Genomic DNA, 16,739 nt, shown 5'->3' on the forward strand with positions numbered 1-16,739 from the left:
TCCAAAACAGAAAAGAACCCAATACACACACACACACACACACACACATATAATATATATATATATATATATATATATATATATATATATATATATATATATATATATATATATATATAAATTAATTTAGGACTGTAGTTTAATTCGGTGCTTTTTGTGCATCCATAAAAAAATAATGCATAAGTACTTATATAATATAAATGTAAACTAACTAAATAAGATAAATATATATATATATAAACATTTATAAATAGTTAGATAGATAGCATTATTTTTTATGGATGCACAAAAAGCACAGAATTAAACTCCAGTCCTAAATGAATAATAAAAACTCACTTTCACTGCACCTTGTGGTTTCTGTATCTCGGTGTCTTTAGACATTATTTTACTTTTGATCATAATGTTTGAATTAGACATTACAGATCTTACTCGCGCTACACTCTGTATCAGCGCGTCTACACCGCGCGTGACCAGCAACGCGGCCTCGTTACTAACACTTTATTTTCAGTGCTTTTTGAACTGTCTCTCAGCCCTAAATAGTTCCGCGGTATTTGTGTGGAATTGGGATGAACGTCTAGTTAAAGGGTTGATGTCTCGCTGGCGCAGTGATTTGTTCTTTAGGAGTGTTTTTCTCTTGAACAGCTCTCTGTGTGGAGACTTGAGGTAGTTCTGTAGTCACAGGTGCACAAATCAGTCACACAGCTCCAGCTCCACCTGCGCCTCTCGCAGGGAAACGGTTTCTGTGCACTGGCTCCGTCCCAAATCACCTTGTATGGAATCTCTATCTCTAGTGCACTAGGTGCGGTAGAGACTCCATTCGTTCAGACCGTGTGTAGTGTACCTAGATACGCCGTCGTGCAGGATTTGGGCACAGGCCACGCTAATGAAACATCATCCATTTCAAGTCAAGTTGCTATTGTTAAACATTTCACTAAAACCTGTATGGAAACGTTGCTGTCCAGTTGTTCTATAAGCGCAATTTCAACCAAATACAGTGGAGTGTAAAAGTTTGTACCCCCTTTTGGTTTCTTTTGGATGGAAGGGTGTTAAATGTCCTAAACACTACAAAATTTGACTGTAAGTAGAAGTTAATTTTATTATCAGACTCAGATATCCATGTTAATATTTTTAATACTGCTCATTAGTGTTAAATGACTTGATGATTTTGTGGTCAGTAAACCGTTTTTGTGTTGATTTTGATGTATGTTTTGGATCACTGTCCTGCTGGAAGATCCAACCACGGCCCATTTTAATCTTTCTGGCAGAGGCAGTCAGGTTTTTATTTAATATCTGTTGATATTTGGTAGAGTCCATGATGCCATGTATCCTAACAATATGTCCAGGTCCTCTGGCAGAAAAACAGTCCCAGTACATTAAAGATCCACCACCATATTTAACCGTGGGCATGAGGAACTTTTCCATATGGCTACCTATCTGTGTGCTTCAAAACCACCTCTGGTGTTTATTACCAAAAAGCTCTATTTTGGTTTCATCTGACCATAGAACCCGATCCCATTTGAAGTTCCAGTAGTGTCTGGCAAACTGAAGACACCTGAGTGCGTTTTTGGATGAGAGTAGAGGCTTTTTTCTTGAAACCCTTCCAAACAGCTTGTGGTGATGTAGGTGACTTCGGATTGTAGTTTTGGAGACTTTCTGACCCCAAGACACAACTAACTCCTGCAATTCTCCAGCTGTGATCCTTGGAGATGTTTTGTCCACTCGAACCGTCCTCTTCCGTGTGTTGAGACGATATGGACACACGTCCAATTCCAGGTTGATTCATAACATTTCCAGTTGACTGGAACTTCTTAATTATTGCCCTGATGATGAAAATGAGCATTTTCAATGCTTGTGCTATTTTCTTATAGACACTTCCCATTTTGTGAAGCTCAATAACCTTTTGCTGCACATCACAGCTACAGTGGTGCTTGAAAGTTTGTGAACCCTTTAGAATTTTCTATATTTCTACAAAAATAGACACAAGATTTTCAGACAAGTCCTAAAACTACACAAAGATAACCCATTTAAACAAATGAGACAAATATTATACTTGGTCATTTATTTATTGCAGAAAATAATCCAATATTCCAATCTGGGAGTGGCAAAAGTATGTGAACCTTTTGCCTTCAGTATCTGGTCTGACCCCCTTGTGCAGCAATAACTGCAACTAAACATTTCCAGTAACTGTTGATTAGTCCTGCACATGGGCTTGGACATCAGTTTTGGCCATTCCAAACCAATAACTTTATTGTTCTTTAACCATTCTTTGTTTTGGGCCATTGTCTTATTGCATGCCCCACTTTCTCTTGAGATTCAGTTCAGTTCCTGGGTTCATTCTTGTCCTGCGTTTGGGGAACTCACCACTACACTAATGATAATCTTTCAGATAGCTTGGAGATTTAGTACATGTAGACCTTCTCAACTCAGGGTTTTCCATCCCAAGGAAAGTTTCTGACACAGCCACTTCAGAAGTTCCTCCCAGTTTTTGTTTGTGACTTTCCTCAGAGAATGAAGAACCTGAGTCTTTTGTAGAAGGCACTGGAATGTCAACATCTGGCCGTGAAGTGTCTTACAACTCTGGTGCTATTGATGCATTGTGCCCATCTCTCACCTGATCAGTATGTCAGTGCACTACTTGCCCACTTCCCAATGCTACTGTGCACCATACAGGACCAGTCTTTTTCTGAACTGTTCCTGGAATAAAAGTAGGTCCAGAGCTGAAGTTCCCAGTATACACTGGGTCGCCCACCACGAGATATCTTTCCTTTGCATGTTGGTCATGGTACCATTTTTGTCTCAATTGTTTGTCTCAATGAGACCCTGTGTAGACCAGTTTCCTTCCACACAGCAGTTTAGCGGCTGATTTGCCAGTGGTCGACTGTGGCGTCGTTCGGTAACTGAACAGCACTCTGGCTAGCTTTTTCAATGGACTCTCGGCACTCTCTTTCATCAGGGTTTTGAGTGTTGAATGGCCCTTTCAGCCAGACCACTGGAAGATGCATGGTAGGGTGCTGTGCTTGTGTTTGATGCCGTTTCTTTCCATAAACTCTTGGAATTCAGCACTGGTAAAAAACAAAGAAACTGCTATAGTCTGACATCACTACTTCTGGTATCCTGTGTTGGCTAAAGGTTTGTCTTAAGCACTGAATGGTAAATGTGGATGTAGACTTGATTAACAGATAAGCCTCTGTCCATTTTGAGAATGCATCTACCACGATCAAGAACATTCTACCCATCCACGGTGCACCATAATCAATGTGAATCCTTCTCCACGGTTGCTCTGGCAACTCTCACGCGTGCAGTGGCGCGTTTGCTGGAGCGTTTCTGTTTTCCTGACAGACTGCACACGATTTGACCAATGCTTCCACCTCTGCATCCAAGTGTGGCAACCACATATAGCTATGCACCAGGCCTTTCATCCTGGTAATTCCCGGATGGGTTTCGTGTAGATGTCTTAGAAGAGCCGCACGCCGCGGATGTGGAATCACTACGCGAGTCCCCCATAACACAAAGCTTCCCTGTATGCAGAGTTCATCCTATTTCCTTACATATTAGGGATGTCACGATACCAAAAATCTAGTCGTCGGTACCGATACCACCAAAAGTACACGATGCTCAATACCACGGTGTGGTTTTTATTTTTTAAAAAAAAGAGACAGAATTAAAAAAAATTATTAAATTAAAAACTCCTGGAGGACATCCTCCTCTGGCTGATACTGGCAGAGAGAGAGAGGGATATTTTAGTTCAAACACTCTGACCATGACTAATAAGTGCTAAGGTGCACTCCTAAAAGCACACACACCCCTTATACTCTGAATGCAAGCATTAGTTTAAATTCACTGATTTGGTGGCAGGATAAAAAGATTTATTAAAAGCATGAACATGTGAATAATTATTAGTGACATGAGGCTACATTTAGCTGACAGGACACGGGCTGAATGGCGATGCATGGTGGTCCATTAGGAGGTAGTTTATAAAATTGCAATGCGTTAGCGTTTAACAAATAACTGGATATTGCTAACATTACATGGAGCATAATGTTAGCTGATTTCACGGCTACAATGCCAGCTGTCTCAAACATAATATAGGACCTGTCTTTCGACTGTAATCCTATGGCATTAATTTTGTGACCTAAAAATACCTCTACTTCTCCCATGAACTCACACTTGCTACTTCTTTGTCTCAGTCCACTCTTTTCTATCCTACTCAGTACCTCATCCAAGTTCTGCAGATGTTCATTAGCCCCTGAGACTAAAATGTCATCCAGATAAACTGTGACGCGTGCGATGTCTTGCAGAATCCCTTCTATTGTGCGCTGGAAGATCGCTGGACTTGAAGCAACTCCAAATGGTGGCCTGCTGTAAGTACATAATCCCTTGTGCATGTTAATTGTAACATACTTATTGGAATTTTTGTGCAGAATTATCTTCTGATGCGCATGGGTCATGTCCAGTTTGGAGAATTTTTCTTCCTGCCAACTGAGCAAATAAATCTTCTACCTTGGGAATTGGATACTGCTCCACACTAGAGCTGGATTTACTGCGAATTTATAATCCTACAAATTGGGATAGAACCATCAGCTTCCTGACTGGAACAATGGGAGCTGCCCACTCTGCAAACTGTATTGGTTATATATATATATATATATATATATATAATATATAATATATTAGTGTATATATGTTTATTTCAGTACATTTTCATGGTACGGTCAGTACTGTTTATTTTTGTAATAAAGTGATCTTAATTTTTCCACTGAGTGTTATATTTTCATTCAGTAGTAATCGGTTATTAGTAGGTGCTACCCGACTTGGTTATCAGCATCTGTAAGATCCACTATCGGTCAGCCTTTAAAATAGATTAATGTGTATGACACGTTCTTCTTTAATTAATAAAGAAATGCACGTGTTGACAACTTGCTGTGGTATAAGGGGAATAAAACACTTCAGAATGTGCAGTTCTACCTTAGGGTGGTAACGGTCACTCCACTTCATTGGATCGTTGACTACTTTCCTATAACCGCATGTTTATTCCTTACATAAATTAAACACAAAGCATGTAGGGGTTCTACATACATGTAGTATTTGTACAATCAATAACCTATTAGAGTAATACATTGTGGTATATAAACTGAACTTTGTGTTTATGTCTACAGTGTCCAAAGCCCGTGGTGGTGGCAGTGCATGGCGTGTGTGTGGAAGCAGGTCTGTTGGGAGTGTTAAGTACCATCTCATACACTCAGCAAACAATATGGATGGAACTTTCCAGAGTTGTGGTGTCACTTTCCTGCAAAGCTTTAACCATCAGAGAGTTATCTTTTACTGGGGCTTTTAGCTGCAGGAGACTGAATTACTAACAGTTTTTTTTTGTGGATCTGATTTCTTCCTTCGCAGGAGTGGATCTAATCACAGCCTGTGATATTCGTCTGTGCACACAGGGTGCCTGGTTTCAGGTGAAGGTATGAGGAACATTAATTTGCCATACATTGCTTGCTTACATGTTTACACCAAGATCTGTAAACAAGTTATTTTTGTCCATATGATCATATATAGAGATAGTAAGTGATGAGAAGATAAGAGTGGGCTGATTGTTCTGACTTGTACAAGCCCCTATGAAAGAGTTGACCACAAGGGGGCACACTCTGAACAATTATTTACATTTGCAGTTTGTTGAAGATTAAATAAACCACAGTGAGCATCAGATGTCTGGTTTTAATACAAAGTGGACTATTTTATGATATTACCATCTTGTCATTTATCAAAGAAGAGCTACAAAACCTGAAATTTGTTCATTTTTAGACAGAAAAAATCTGCAGTGTAGCTGTTCTAGTGGGCTTTCACACTGGAAGTTTAGTCCAAAACAGAGCAGTTTGCATGAAAAGTTGGTAAGGTGACAGTCGTAATGTGGACTGGGAAGTGCACTGCGGTACCGAACCCGAGACTACCTGTAGAAGGTGGTCGAGTTCGGTTACACTGGAACTGTGAATGTGAATTGTCCCATGAATGTGAACGTAACTTGTATCCGGGTCCGCACTTGTTCAGGAAGTAGAGTAACCTGTGCTGAAGGCCTGTTGTGGTGATGACGTGTCATGACACGTTTTGGCCCAAATCTGCAGTAACTTTGAAAAAGTGGAAGCTCCTCTGAATATTGTGGAGTTTCTTGATTTTGCGTTAATTTCTGTGATCACAAAATGGTGAAATTCTGGACTGACATATGGAAGATATGGAATGATAACAGAAGAATGTGACTTTAGGTTGTACCGTGTATTTCTTTTTTCATGTAGCTTTATTATTTAGTATAAATGAAGGCAAGTGTGTGTTCTGTTCATCTCTGCAGTCGTGTGTTCCCTGATAGTCAATGATTGCTGGAGCTCTGGAAATAGCAGGTGAGATTGCAGGCCGGAGTCGCGTCGCTGTCCAGGGAACCAAAATCAACCTCCTCTACTCCTGAGACCACAGTGTAACTGAGAGCCTAGACTACATGGTAAGAACCTGCTTAAGACATGAATAGCATTTTTAGCCTCAAGGTAGACCCATGCACACACAGTATGGCCACAAACACAAAGTAGAGCGGTCGAAATCTGAGATTTCTCCTCTGTGTCTCCAGGCTACTTGGAACATGAACATGTTGCAGACACAGGATCTTATGAAGTCAGCGCAGACAGCCCTGGAAAAGAAGAGTCCGAAAGACGTGCCCTTCTCCAAGCTTTAAAGGAGAAGATCCAGGGCTGTTGAAGCTGCCTGTTGAATCAGCGGTGGAACTGAGACTTCATCATCCACATATCTTTAGTTCTTCTTGCTAAGTCTGAGTTTCTTTTTAGTCTTTTTATTTTTAGACTGGTCAAAAGACTGATTAGTGGAAGTGAAATGATAGATGAACTTTTAATTACTTGCTTTATTATTTGCAGGTGCCTTGTACAGTAAGACAGGGTAACTAATACTCAAAAGCTTGTTTTGTGTGTTAACATGTACAGTAGATGTACATATTTTTTGTGGTGCTGTGTGACTGCAGAATGTAGTGCAGTTAACACATTAAATTTCCTTGGATGCTCACTTTTAACTCGAGGAGGTCACAGTTTGCCCAGACATCTTTTTTTAAATCCGTCAATCCGTCACCCACACGTCATTCTGGGGGACGAAGAGGAGGAAGCTGGACAGATAAATTTGTTTATTTATTTATCATTGCTGTGTTTCCTCAATCGAGTGCAGAAAGAAGAAAAACAACACAACTGATTTAAAATAAAAATATAGAAAACAATCTAATGTAAGGTTCTGATGCGGTTTGCTTTCAGCAGGAAGGCTGTCCTCTTTCCTGTTGCTCTTTCCCTTCTATTAGTCCATTTGTCCAGTCTGAATCGGTTTGATTCGTTTTGAGACGATTCGGAGTCAAATAATTTTCTAGTGAGAGTCGCACACTTCCAAACGAACTAGACTGAGATGAGTATTTGATTCTCACTAGAAAGTGATTCGACTCTGAATCAACTCGAAATGAATCAGTCAAACTGATTCAGACTCTATAAAAGGACTATGAGATGTGATTAAGATATATATTCCAATGTTTTGCTTTACAATTCCACTGTGTGTGTGTGTGTGTGTGTGTGTGTGTGCGCGCGCGCGCGTGTGTTTTTCAGGAGAACGAGAAACTCTGACACAAGAGTACATCCTGACCATTGGTACTGTGTACACATCAACATACACACACGTCTCCATGCTGGACATCTCAGGAGCTTTCACACACAGTGCTAGGAATATCCCGGGACAGAGAAATGCACCTCCTAAGTGAGCGAGTTAAGCGTCAACCAGTGAAATTTGCTGTAGCAAAACACTTCGCCCTCTGTCAGCTTCACTCTCCGTCAGGTTCACTGTAATTAGACATAAAATGTACATAAAGTTTATTTTTCATACAGTTAGGAGTTAATGTTTTTTTTTTTTTTTTTTACTCTTCGAGGAACAGAAATGATCTTTCGAGGCAGCTTCTTCATCACTACCTGCTCCGTTTGACTCAAAAATGTAACGACCGGTTTCAAAAAGTCACGATGTCTTCAGTTCATGTGATTTTACTGTTGAATTTAAACAGGAAATGTGAAATATTTTTGTTCCTTTGTTTCCTCTACTGTCTTTTTGCTGTGATCTTGAACACAGTTGTAATTTTTTTTTTAATAATAAATAATTGATCATTCTAGTTCTCTCACTTTCCTTGTCCTAATTGTCCTGTATCTGTTAAATCCGTTTCATCTCTGGTCTTTCTGTCTGTATGAACACTTGTAGAAATGACATGTAGTCCATATTTTTAAATGATTCATGATTTTGAATTTAAATAAAGATATTCTTTAATTCTGTATTTTGTCATTTAATTATCATTAGAAATCAGAAGATCAGATTAAAGCCACGGCTTCTTGACCTGCCGAAGCTGTAAAACTTTCAATAAACCAGTCAATAGATCAGCTGAATAAATGTAGATTTTTAATTTACTGATTAGATGTATTGATGGTGTTGATAGATTATTTGAAGATTTTTATTGATCTTGAACAATCATTCAGTTAAATATTTTTTTAAAAAAAAACTTGATAAATAGTTGATTAAATAAATGTAGTGTAATGTACTGAGTCAAATATGAAAACTACAAATAAATAAAATATATTTATATCTGTGTATAATTAAAAACCTCACTTAATACAAGAAATTCATATCCTAAATGTTGCAAGTGATTAATCTGATCATTTTATTCACCTGTTTAATTATTACTTTCTAAATAATAAACAAATTAATGTTCTGGATTCATGAGGAATGTTTACATTTTGTGTCCAAACTCAAAAGTTTAAACAAAGTGTATATTTATGCTAATAAAGCATAAAGAACGTGAAACCTCAACACGTCTACAATCATCGATGAATTAAATATTAATTAAAAAAATTAAATTAAACAAGAGTAAGATGAAGTATATTTTTAATTAAAATGTAATTAGAAAGGAGCACTTTTAAAGTGGATTTGATTTAAAATAATGATAAAGCTGTTTTTTTATGCATTTGTATATATTATCCTCTACCGTGTTTAAGAAGAAGAGAATAATGAAGCTTTTTAAGAAATAATATTTGGGTTTATTTTATTTTATTTTCTCCTCACAGATTCAAATTTACGTCAACGTCCGTTACGTTGGTGACGTCACCGCGAGCGCGAGAAGTCGAAGTGAGGAGCAGAAAGCGTTGTTAGTGTTAGTTCTGGCCCGTTTGGACCCAAACTAAAGTGAGTTTATTCGGTTCTGTGTAACCGAACCCATTTTGTGCTGTATTGTGTGTATGTGTGTAGTTAACGGTGTTAACACCTGTGTTTCAGGTGTATCAGTATGAAGCAGGCGGTGACGGCGCACTGATTCACTCTCGGAGCTCGGTTCACTAATGACCGAATCACCGAGGAACCGACCAAAGATAACTCACACCCGCACGGAGAAGAAGAACAAGAGGAGGAGAAGTGAGAAATAACATTTTATAACTTTTTTTATTCACTCCTCTGGTTCAATATTAATGTTAATATTATACAAATATGCTAGCGGTGCTAGCTTTTGAGGAGGCAGTCTAGTCCACGCATGCGCAGTGTAATTAATAAGCAAGCTAATCGAAATGTGATTAGCAAATAGGTCGATGTTATTTTTGATTCTATTTAAAACGATGAATTCACTCTGTCAATAACTGCCCCGTCTGAGAATATTGCATGATTTACTTTTATAAGTGGACGTGGCTGAACGACATTTAGCTTCACTGGCTAATTAGAGCTCTTTTACTAGTTTAATGGCTGAGTCATCCGGCTTCGCGCATGCGCAGTGTGGGTTTAGGCGCTGTAGTCTTCTTCTTTTGAATTATTATTATTATTATTATTATTATTATTATTGAGACCATTTGGGGTGAATTTGGAGCATGTGGGGGGTTTGAGTGACCCCAGAATGACCTATAAATATTCTTTTAATATCTCCAGAACTGAAGCAGCACAAACGAAAATTTTTACGGCACAAACCAGCACAAACTATTCTGCCGATGTTTTGTGTTGGTGGGGGGCAACTTCACGCAGGTAGTGTGTGTGTGTGTGTGTGTGTGTGTGTGTGTGTGTGTATGCTCTTCAAATATCCAGGTGTTAGATGGTCAAGTGTGTAGTGTACAGATAGAGTGCACAATTTAAGAAATAGGAACCAGTCAGAGAGAGGACATCATAATAAGAACAGGAAGCACTGACCAAATAAGGAAATAGATTAAATAGGTACACGGCATATGGGAGGCAGGAGAACGTGACCGTTATGTTGAATTATAACGTGTTGGATTATAGAAATAAATGAAGTGGTACTGATTGTGTGTGTGTGTGTGTGTTTTTTTAGGATGAGCTGGAGTGGGGCAAAGAGAACTGCATTCAGATCAAACGGATACGAGAGGTTACGACTCTCTCTCACTCACTAACTCGCACACATCTATACACACACTTCTTGACACAGATCCCTAACTATCATTTCTGGTGTGTGTGTGTTACAGGTGGCCGAGTTGTTTGAGGATCTGAAGAATCGAGCGTCACAATTCAACATGCACATCAGCGAAACTTCTCCCTCTGACTACACCAGCGCGCACACAGAAATTCATAGTGCAGGTAACACAAACACACACACACACACACACACACACACGAGTAGAACAGGTGTAGTTTAACAGCATATGTGTATAAAGAGGCTTTTTTCTTCAGGTCAAAATATATACAGCAGCGGTGCCCAATATGTCGATCGCGATCGACCGGTTGATCGCGAAGGAAGTGCGGGTAGATCGCCATTAAAAAAAAAGATGTTAGTTGATGTACAGGGCAGCCAGTCTGAGATCTCGTCTTTTCTCTCACCACGCGTGTGCGATCAAGCGCGCCAGTGCTAAAGGCTAGCGAGAGAAATCGCGGGGAGAGGACATTTTTCAGTCTTTTAAAGACTTCATTGACAAAACCCAGCTCCCAGTGTGCAAATTGATATCAGTCAATGGTTGAGCAGCGCAAATGGATTCATTGCCAAGTGCAGGGAAGACGATGCTTTCCCTGACTTCCTTAACTACCACTGCATAATACACCAACAAGCCTTATGCGCAAGAATGCTAAACATGAAAGAGATCATGGATGTGGCAACAAAGATCGCCTGTTCTATACGTGCTAGATCACTTCAAAGACGGCTGTTCCGTGCACATCTGGAGAAGGCACACTGCGACCAATCAGCTCCTGCTACACACTGACGTGAGATGGCTTAGTAGGAGTAAATTCCTGCAGAGATTTCGAGAGCTCTGTCCGGAGATAAGCGAGTTTCTTTTTGCTGTTAAACATGCAGAATACACCCAAGTCAATGATGATCAGTGGTTGCTGGACTTTTTTTAACCGAGCATTTTTAACCGATCTGACCAACTTAATTTGGAGCTGCAAGGAAAAGACAAAAATTAAAGGCAGTTAATGCCTTTAAACGGAAAATGCAACTTCTGTTCTCAAAGCTGCAGCGCCATGTTTTTGGGAACTTCCAAAACCTCGCGTCAGAGCTGGAGACGCAGTGGAAGGCTTGTGCGCAGTTTAACATTGCACGCTACACGGAGCAGATTGACAGCTGTCGGTCAGAGTTTGACAGACGCTTCAAGACTTTGCTTTACCGGAGCCATTCGCCACATTCATGTGCTACCCGTTTAGGGACAATGTTGAGGTTGATTCACTCGCATCGAAAATTGCAACGCTGTTTCACCTGAACTCGTCTGAAGTGGAGGATGAGATTTTGAAACTACAGACTGACATTCAGCTGAAGTCCAGGGCTCATGGACAGTTCTGGAACTTACTCACAGGGGAAAAGTACCCAAACATGAGGAAATGTGCCACCTCCTTGACTGCATTATTTGGCTCTACTTATTTATGTGAGTCAGCCTTTTCCCACATGAAGATCATTAAGTCCAAATACCGTTCCACAATGACTGATCATCATTTGGAGGCCTGCTTGAGGCTGGCTACCAGCAGCTACTGTCCGGACTGTGCAACCCTGGCTGATTCTATTCAGTGCACGTCGTCAGAGTAAGGTAATGACCAAAAATGTACTGAATTGTATCGCGCCATAAGGGTTCATTCAGTTATGCAAGGTACATGAACATATAGTGTGTGTGTGTGTGTGTGTGTGTGTGTGTGTGTATAATATATATATATATATATATATATATATATATATAAGTATACGCAGTGTATATATAAATATGTTTCGCATTTTTAGTGTAGGTAGATCTCTTTGACTGGTCATGTTAAAAGTAGCTTGCAAGTCAAAAAAGTGTGGGCACCCCTGATATACAGTAAATATAAATGTTAGTCATAATTCGCAGCCTTAGAAGCACAAGCATCCAAAGTAAAATTGCAAATGCAGAGTTTAAAATTTTCACCATGATGACAAAGTCCAAGAAGTGTAACTTACTCCTGCAGAAAATAAATAATAATAATTATTAAGTGTCAGTGATGTTTCCATTGTTCAGGTGGCGATTGCAGGCGCATTTTATCCGAACTGCTTCCTCCAGGGAACTGTGGACGAGGAGCTCGCCTCCAAGGAGCTCTATGGAAACGACCCCAGGACCACCGTAGTGGTATTCAGTCAGCTTCCATTTAACTAGGGGATTAATAATAATAATAATAATAATAATAATAATAATTCTCTCCCTCCCTCTCTCTCTCTCTCAGGTGTGTAATCTCCCTCCATTTGCATTCCTCTACTATAAACAGCTGCAGTCTCTCTTCAGACACTGTGGTTAAATCAAATCCATCTCCTTTGACAGCTCCAGGTGTGTGAGACACCACTGTGTGTGTGTGTGTGTGTGTTTAATTGTGATTTTCTATAAATATGTATTGTGGGTCTGTGTGTATCAGGGCCTATGTAGAGTTCTACTGCTCGTCAATGAGAGGTTCTGGCGTTCTCCCAGAGGTCTCTCTGTCTCTCCTCCTCGCGCAGCAGAGACTTCCTCTCCATCTCAACGTTTAACCCGCTGGAGAGGTGGAGACTTGGGCAGGGGGGTAGTGTATCTCACACCTCAGATGTACACGGTACACACACACACACACACACACACACACACACACACACACACACTGCAGCGAGCATCATCAGATGAGTCATAGTTACATTTTAAGTGAGAGTAGTCATGTGACCACATCCCCTAGACAGTGTGATGTTTAGATGATGTTCTGTACATTAGTGCTGTTCTGTTACAGGTCTCTCTCTCTGTGTGTCTCTCACTCACTGTGTGTGTGTCTCTCTCTCAGGGTGAATGTGGATATTCAGAATCAGTCAGTGAGCCCTGTCGGGGTTCTGAGCAGCTCCATTGAGAATCTTCCGTCTAACCCTGTCTTTATCGTCAATATCACCGAGGTGTCTGTTCCGCCTCTTTCACTTTCAGTGCACAAATAAAAAAAGCAGTGGCTCCTGTGTGTGTGTGTGTGTGTGTGTGTGTGTGTGTGTGTGTGTGTGCGCACTAACAGGATTTCAATGTGTGTGTGTGTGTGTGTGTGTGTGTGTGTGTGTGTGTGTGTGTGTGCGCACTAACAGGATTTCAATGTGTGTGTGTGTGTCTGTCTGTGTGTCTGTGTGTGTGTGTGTGCACTAACAGGATTTGTGTGTGTGTGTGTGTGTGTGTGTGTGTGTGTAGGTCATCAAAGTCAGGCATTTCTGGGGTTTCCAGGCTCACGCGGCAAGTCTGGAGAAACAGAGGTGGCTGACAGTGGCCGTTAATACGCGGGCGCTCTGCCCACTTCCTGTCTCACTTTATCCAAATCTTCTGTGTCTCGCCCCTTTCTCTGAAACTCACACCAAACCTGGGAACTACTACAGAGCCAAAATACTGCATGTCATGGGGAGTAATGTGGAGGTAACATCTGTACACACACACACACACACACACACGCGAACACCTACTAAAGCGCCTCCGTGATGGAGAATGGAGTGGTTACAGGAAAACTGCACATTGAGTGTACACATGTTTGTGTGTGTGTGTGTGTGTGTGTGTGTGTGTACAAGTGTTCTTTGTGGACTTTGGAAACATTTCCAAGGTGCCATGTAGTCTCAAACTAAAACATCTATTTACAAAGCTACAGTGCAGAAGAGTTACTCTGACCGGGGCAGGGGCTGGTAAGGTGTGAAAGCAGCTTGAAGTATTTCAGTGTAGTACATTCTGCTCAAGAGTCACTTTGGCTCCCTCCGCTCTAATCTTGGCCAGCTGCTGGATCTGCTGGAGCATTCAGCGCAGCTAAGCGTGCTTGAGTTAGTTGTCTTACTGTTTGTGCTGCGCTGCACGTTAAACACAGTCAGTCAAACAGGTGCGCAATGAACGCGCAGAGAGAGACAGAGAATAAGAGTGAATAAGTTCAGACGTTACCCTAACAAAACAGTGGCGTCATTGAGGAGTTGCTTGATCGGGTCCTGCGCAGGTGGTTCTTGCGGAGGCGGTCCTTGCGCACGGGATCTGGATCTGGATCGACATCCGGACATGGTCCAGTTAATTTTTTTTTCCCACAAAATTATAAGTGAACACAAAAGTATATCTATGAATATATATATACACTAAAATAACAACAATGAATGCAAACTTGTCCCAATTTGTGAAGGTCAAACATAAGCACGCACCACACAGCGCTGACTGCCTCGTGCAGTGACGGTTAGCGCTTTTTCTTGTTAACAAAAACATTGTTTTTAAATGAAGAAGTGTCGATTAAATAGTTTTTTTTTTGCATAAAGAAGAGTTAAGCTCGTCTTGGGAATACATTAAGAAGATTGAATACAAATTTTGTGTGTCTTAAGACAAAAAAAAAAACGTTATGTGGAACCGTCATGCTAAGCATGGTGGGGGGCAAAAAAAAGCGAGGCATTTATGACCAAAAGGGTTTTTTTTTATGTAATTCATAGAATTTCCATACTCAAAGCACTTTTAATTCTTTTTTCATGTACAAAACTTGTTGAACAATTCGATTATTATAATTTAGATAAGGCTAATTATCTGACTAAAACCGGCTGGCATTTGCTCGTTACTTATTACAAACGATTTAACTAGCATTAGTTTAAAAACAAGAACACAATTCTAAACAGAACTATAAAAATAAATATCAAATTTTGCTTAAACATCCTTACTGTGACTGTATACTCCTGAGGAAAGCGCAGTTTGAAAAAACCTCCTCGCGCTGTATCAACCCGCGCACACGTTTATTTTAAAATGTAAATTATATTTATTATTTCATATTATATGGACTGATATTTAAAAAACAAAAGTCAAATAAAAGTACAATAAAAATTTTCAACATAAGACACGGTACTATTTTCAGTGGAAGAATACTAGTTCAATTTGGGTAGTGAGATGAACATCGGCGCTACATTTTCCTCTTTGACAATTAGAAGATGGCATGAGTTTCAATTCAAAATGGCATCTGTCCTCCAGATGGCGCTCAAACACAGACAAATACAGTAACCTACAGACGGTTAAAAGCTGATAGTTTCCTAAAACTCCCTTGTGGGGAGGAAAGACAGGTAATTACACCCTTTTTTAGTTATTACGAATGTTATACGACTTAAAATTAGTAATTTTTCCTGGTTTAAAAGGCTGTATTCTACTGGAGAAAATCTAAATGGAGCAACGGAATTTTAAAATGATTGTCAACTTAACTTGTGTTCATAATTATGGTAAATAACACTTAAATTCCTTTTAAATAATGTGAAATAAAAGTGTGTGTGTGTTGAGCTATCCTGTTTGACATTAATCTTGGTTCGCTATTTCCTTAGAAAGCTATTAGCCTTTTTCCTAATATGATCATGTTTGTGTTAGTCTACTTTTAATTAGGACTCCTTATTGTTTAAGATATTTAAAAATAAATATTTTATGCTGTTTATTTATCAATTAACCAACAGTATTTCTCATTGCTATTATTTTAATTCAGTTAACAGTGACCATGAGCAGAGAGATAACATTTAACTGTTTATGACCTCCTGATTTAAAGCTTAAACAAGAAAAGATTGGTATCTGGATCAGTATCATCTGTAAAAATCTTGATCGGCGCATCAGTAATGAACACCATTAAACTAAAGCGCTTTGCATCTGACGGGTAAATGAACTCACCCAATCACATCCTATATGAGATTATTCAGATATCTACACAATACACACAGAGCGGTTCGAGAACTGACTCCAGCCCAGAACCATGACAGTGGAAATGTCTAATAGTGTAGCTTTAAATATATTTAAGAGGAGCAGACTTCAAACACTGAACATTGAGGTGTATTGTATTTGTTTACAAGGTAAACAGGTTAACGGTTGTTTTGTGCATACAGTCTGTAAAATGAACTGAAAATATTAGATTTAGTTTATCAGAAGGTAAATTAATGTGTCATGGCTCACACTATGTTCCTAAATTCTGTCATAATTGACCAGCTCAAGTTTTCTCATGCCTACTTATATTTACTTATATTGTGGCACATTAATGTTACCATCTCTAAAATAAAAAAAAGAAAAGAAAAAATTTTTTAAAAAGAAAAAAACCCTAAACTTCAACTGTGCTCCTAAATTTTTGTAATTAGGAGCACAAGTGCTCCTAAAAGAAATTGTCTTGCGTCTCTCCTCCTGTAAACACTGTTAAAGATTTGTAAATGATCAGGAATGTAGCACAACATGGAGGTGAAAGCAGCGGTCTGTTTATTTAAATGTGAAAGTGCAATAAAAATATGTTGTCCCTAAAATCAA

The 16,739-nt window shown here is 39.5% G+C and overlaps 1 protein-coding gene and 1 long non-coding RNA gene across 3 annotated transcripts in view; both read left to right on the plus strand.

Moving 5' to 3' along the window:
* Nucleotides 1-6,599, plus strand: part of LOC128604709 (NACHT, LRR and PYD domains-containing protein 3-like) — a 15,632-nt gene extending 9,033 nt beyond the window's left edge. The window contains exons 4-7 of the mRNA XM_053619831.1: nt 4,299-4,361; nt 5,157-5,205; nt 5,395-5,459; nt 6,338-6,599. Coding sequence (XP_053475806.1) covers nt 4,299-4,361; nt 5,157-5,205; nt 5,395-5,406 — 124 coding nt within the window. The 3' untranslated portion in view covers nt 5,407-5,459; nt 6,338-6,599. The remainder of the gene's footprint in view (nt 1-4,298; nt 4,362-5,156; nt 5,206-5,394; nt 5,460-6,337) is intronic.
* Nucleotides 6,600-8,892: 2,293 nt separating this feature from the next.
* LOC128604745 (uncharacterized) lies at nt 8,893-15,231 on the plus strand. Of its 2 annotated transcripts, XR_008385275.1 has the most exons (8): nt 8,893-9,243; nt 9,334-9,468; nt 10,364-10,417; nt 10,515-10,626; nt 12,501-12,608; nt 12,703-12,803; nt 12,889-13,062; nt 13,282-15,231. It is a non-coding gene; the product is annotated as an uncharacterized LOC128604745 (long non-coding RNA). The 2 variants fall into 2 exon arrangements; XR_008385274.1 differs by lacking the exons at nt 12,703-12,803; nt 12,889-13,062; nt 13,282-15,231 and having other exon boundaries at nt 8,894-9,243; nt 12,501-12,691.
* Nucleotides 15,232-16,739: the final 1,508 nt, after the last annotated feature.

This window comes from Ictalurus furcatus, unplaced genomic scaffold (assembly GCF_023375685.1).
Source record: "Ictalurus furcatus strain D&B unplaced genomic scaffold, Billie_1.0 scf2, whole genome shotgun sequence".
Lineage (NCBI taxonomy): Eukaryota > Metazoa > Chordata > Actinopteri > Siluriformes > Ictaluridae > Ictalurus > Ictalurus furcatus.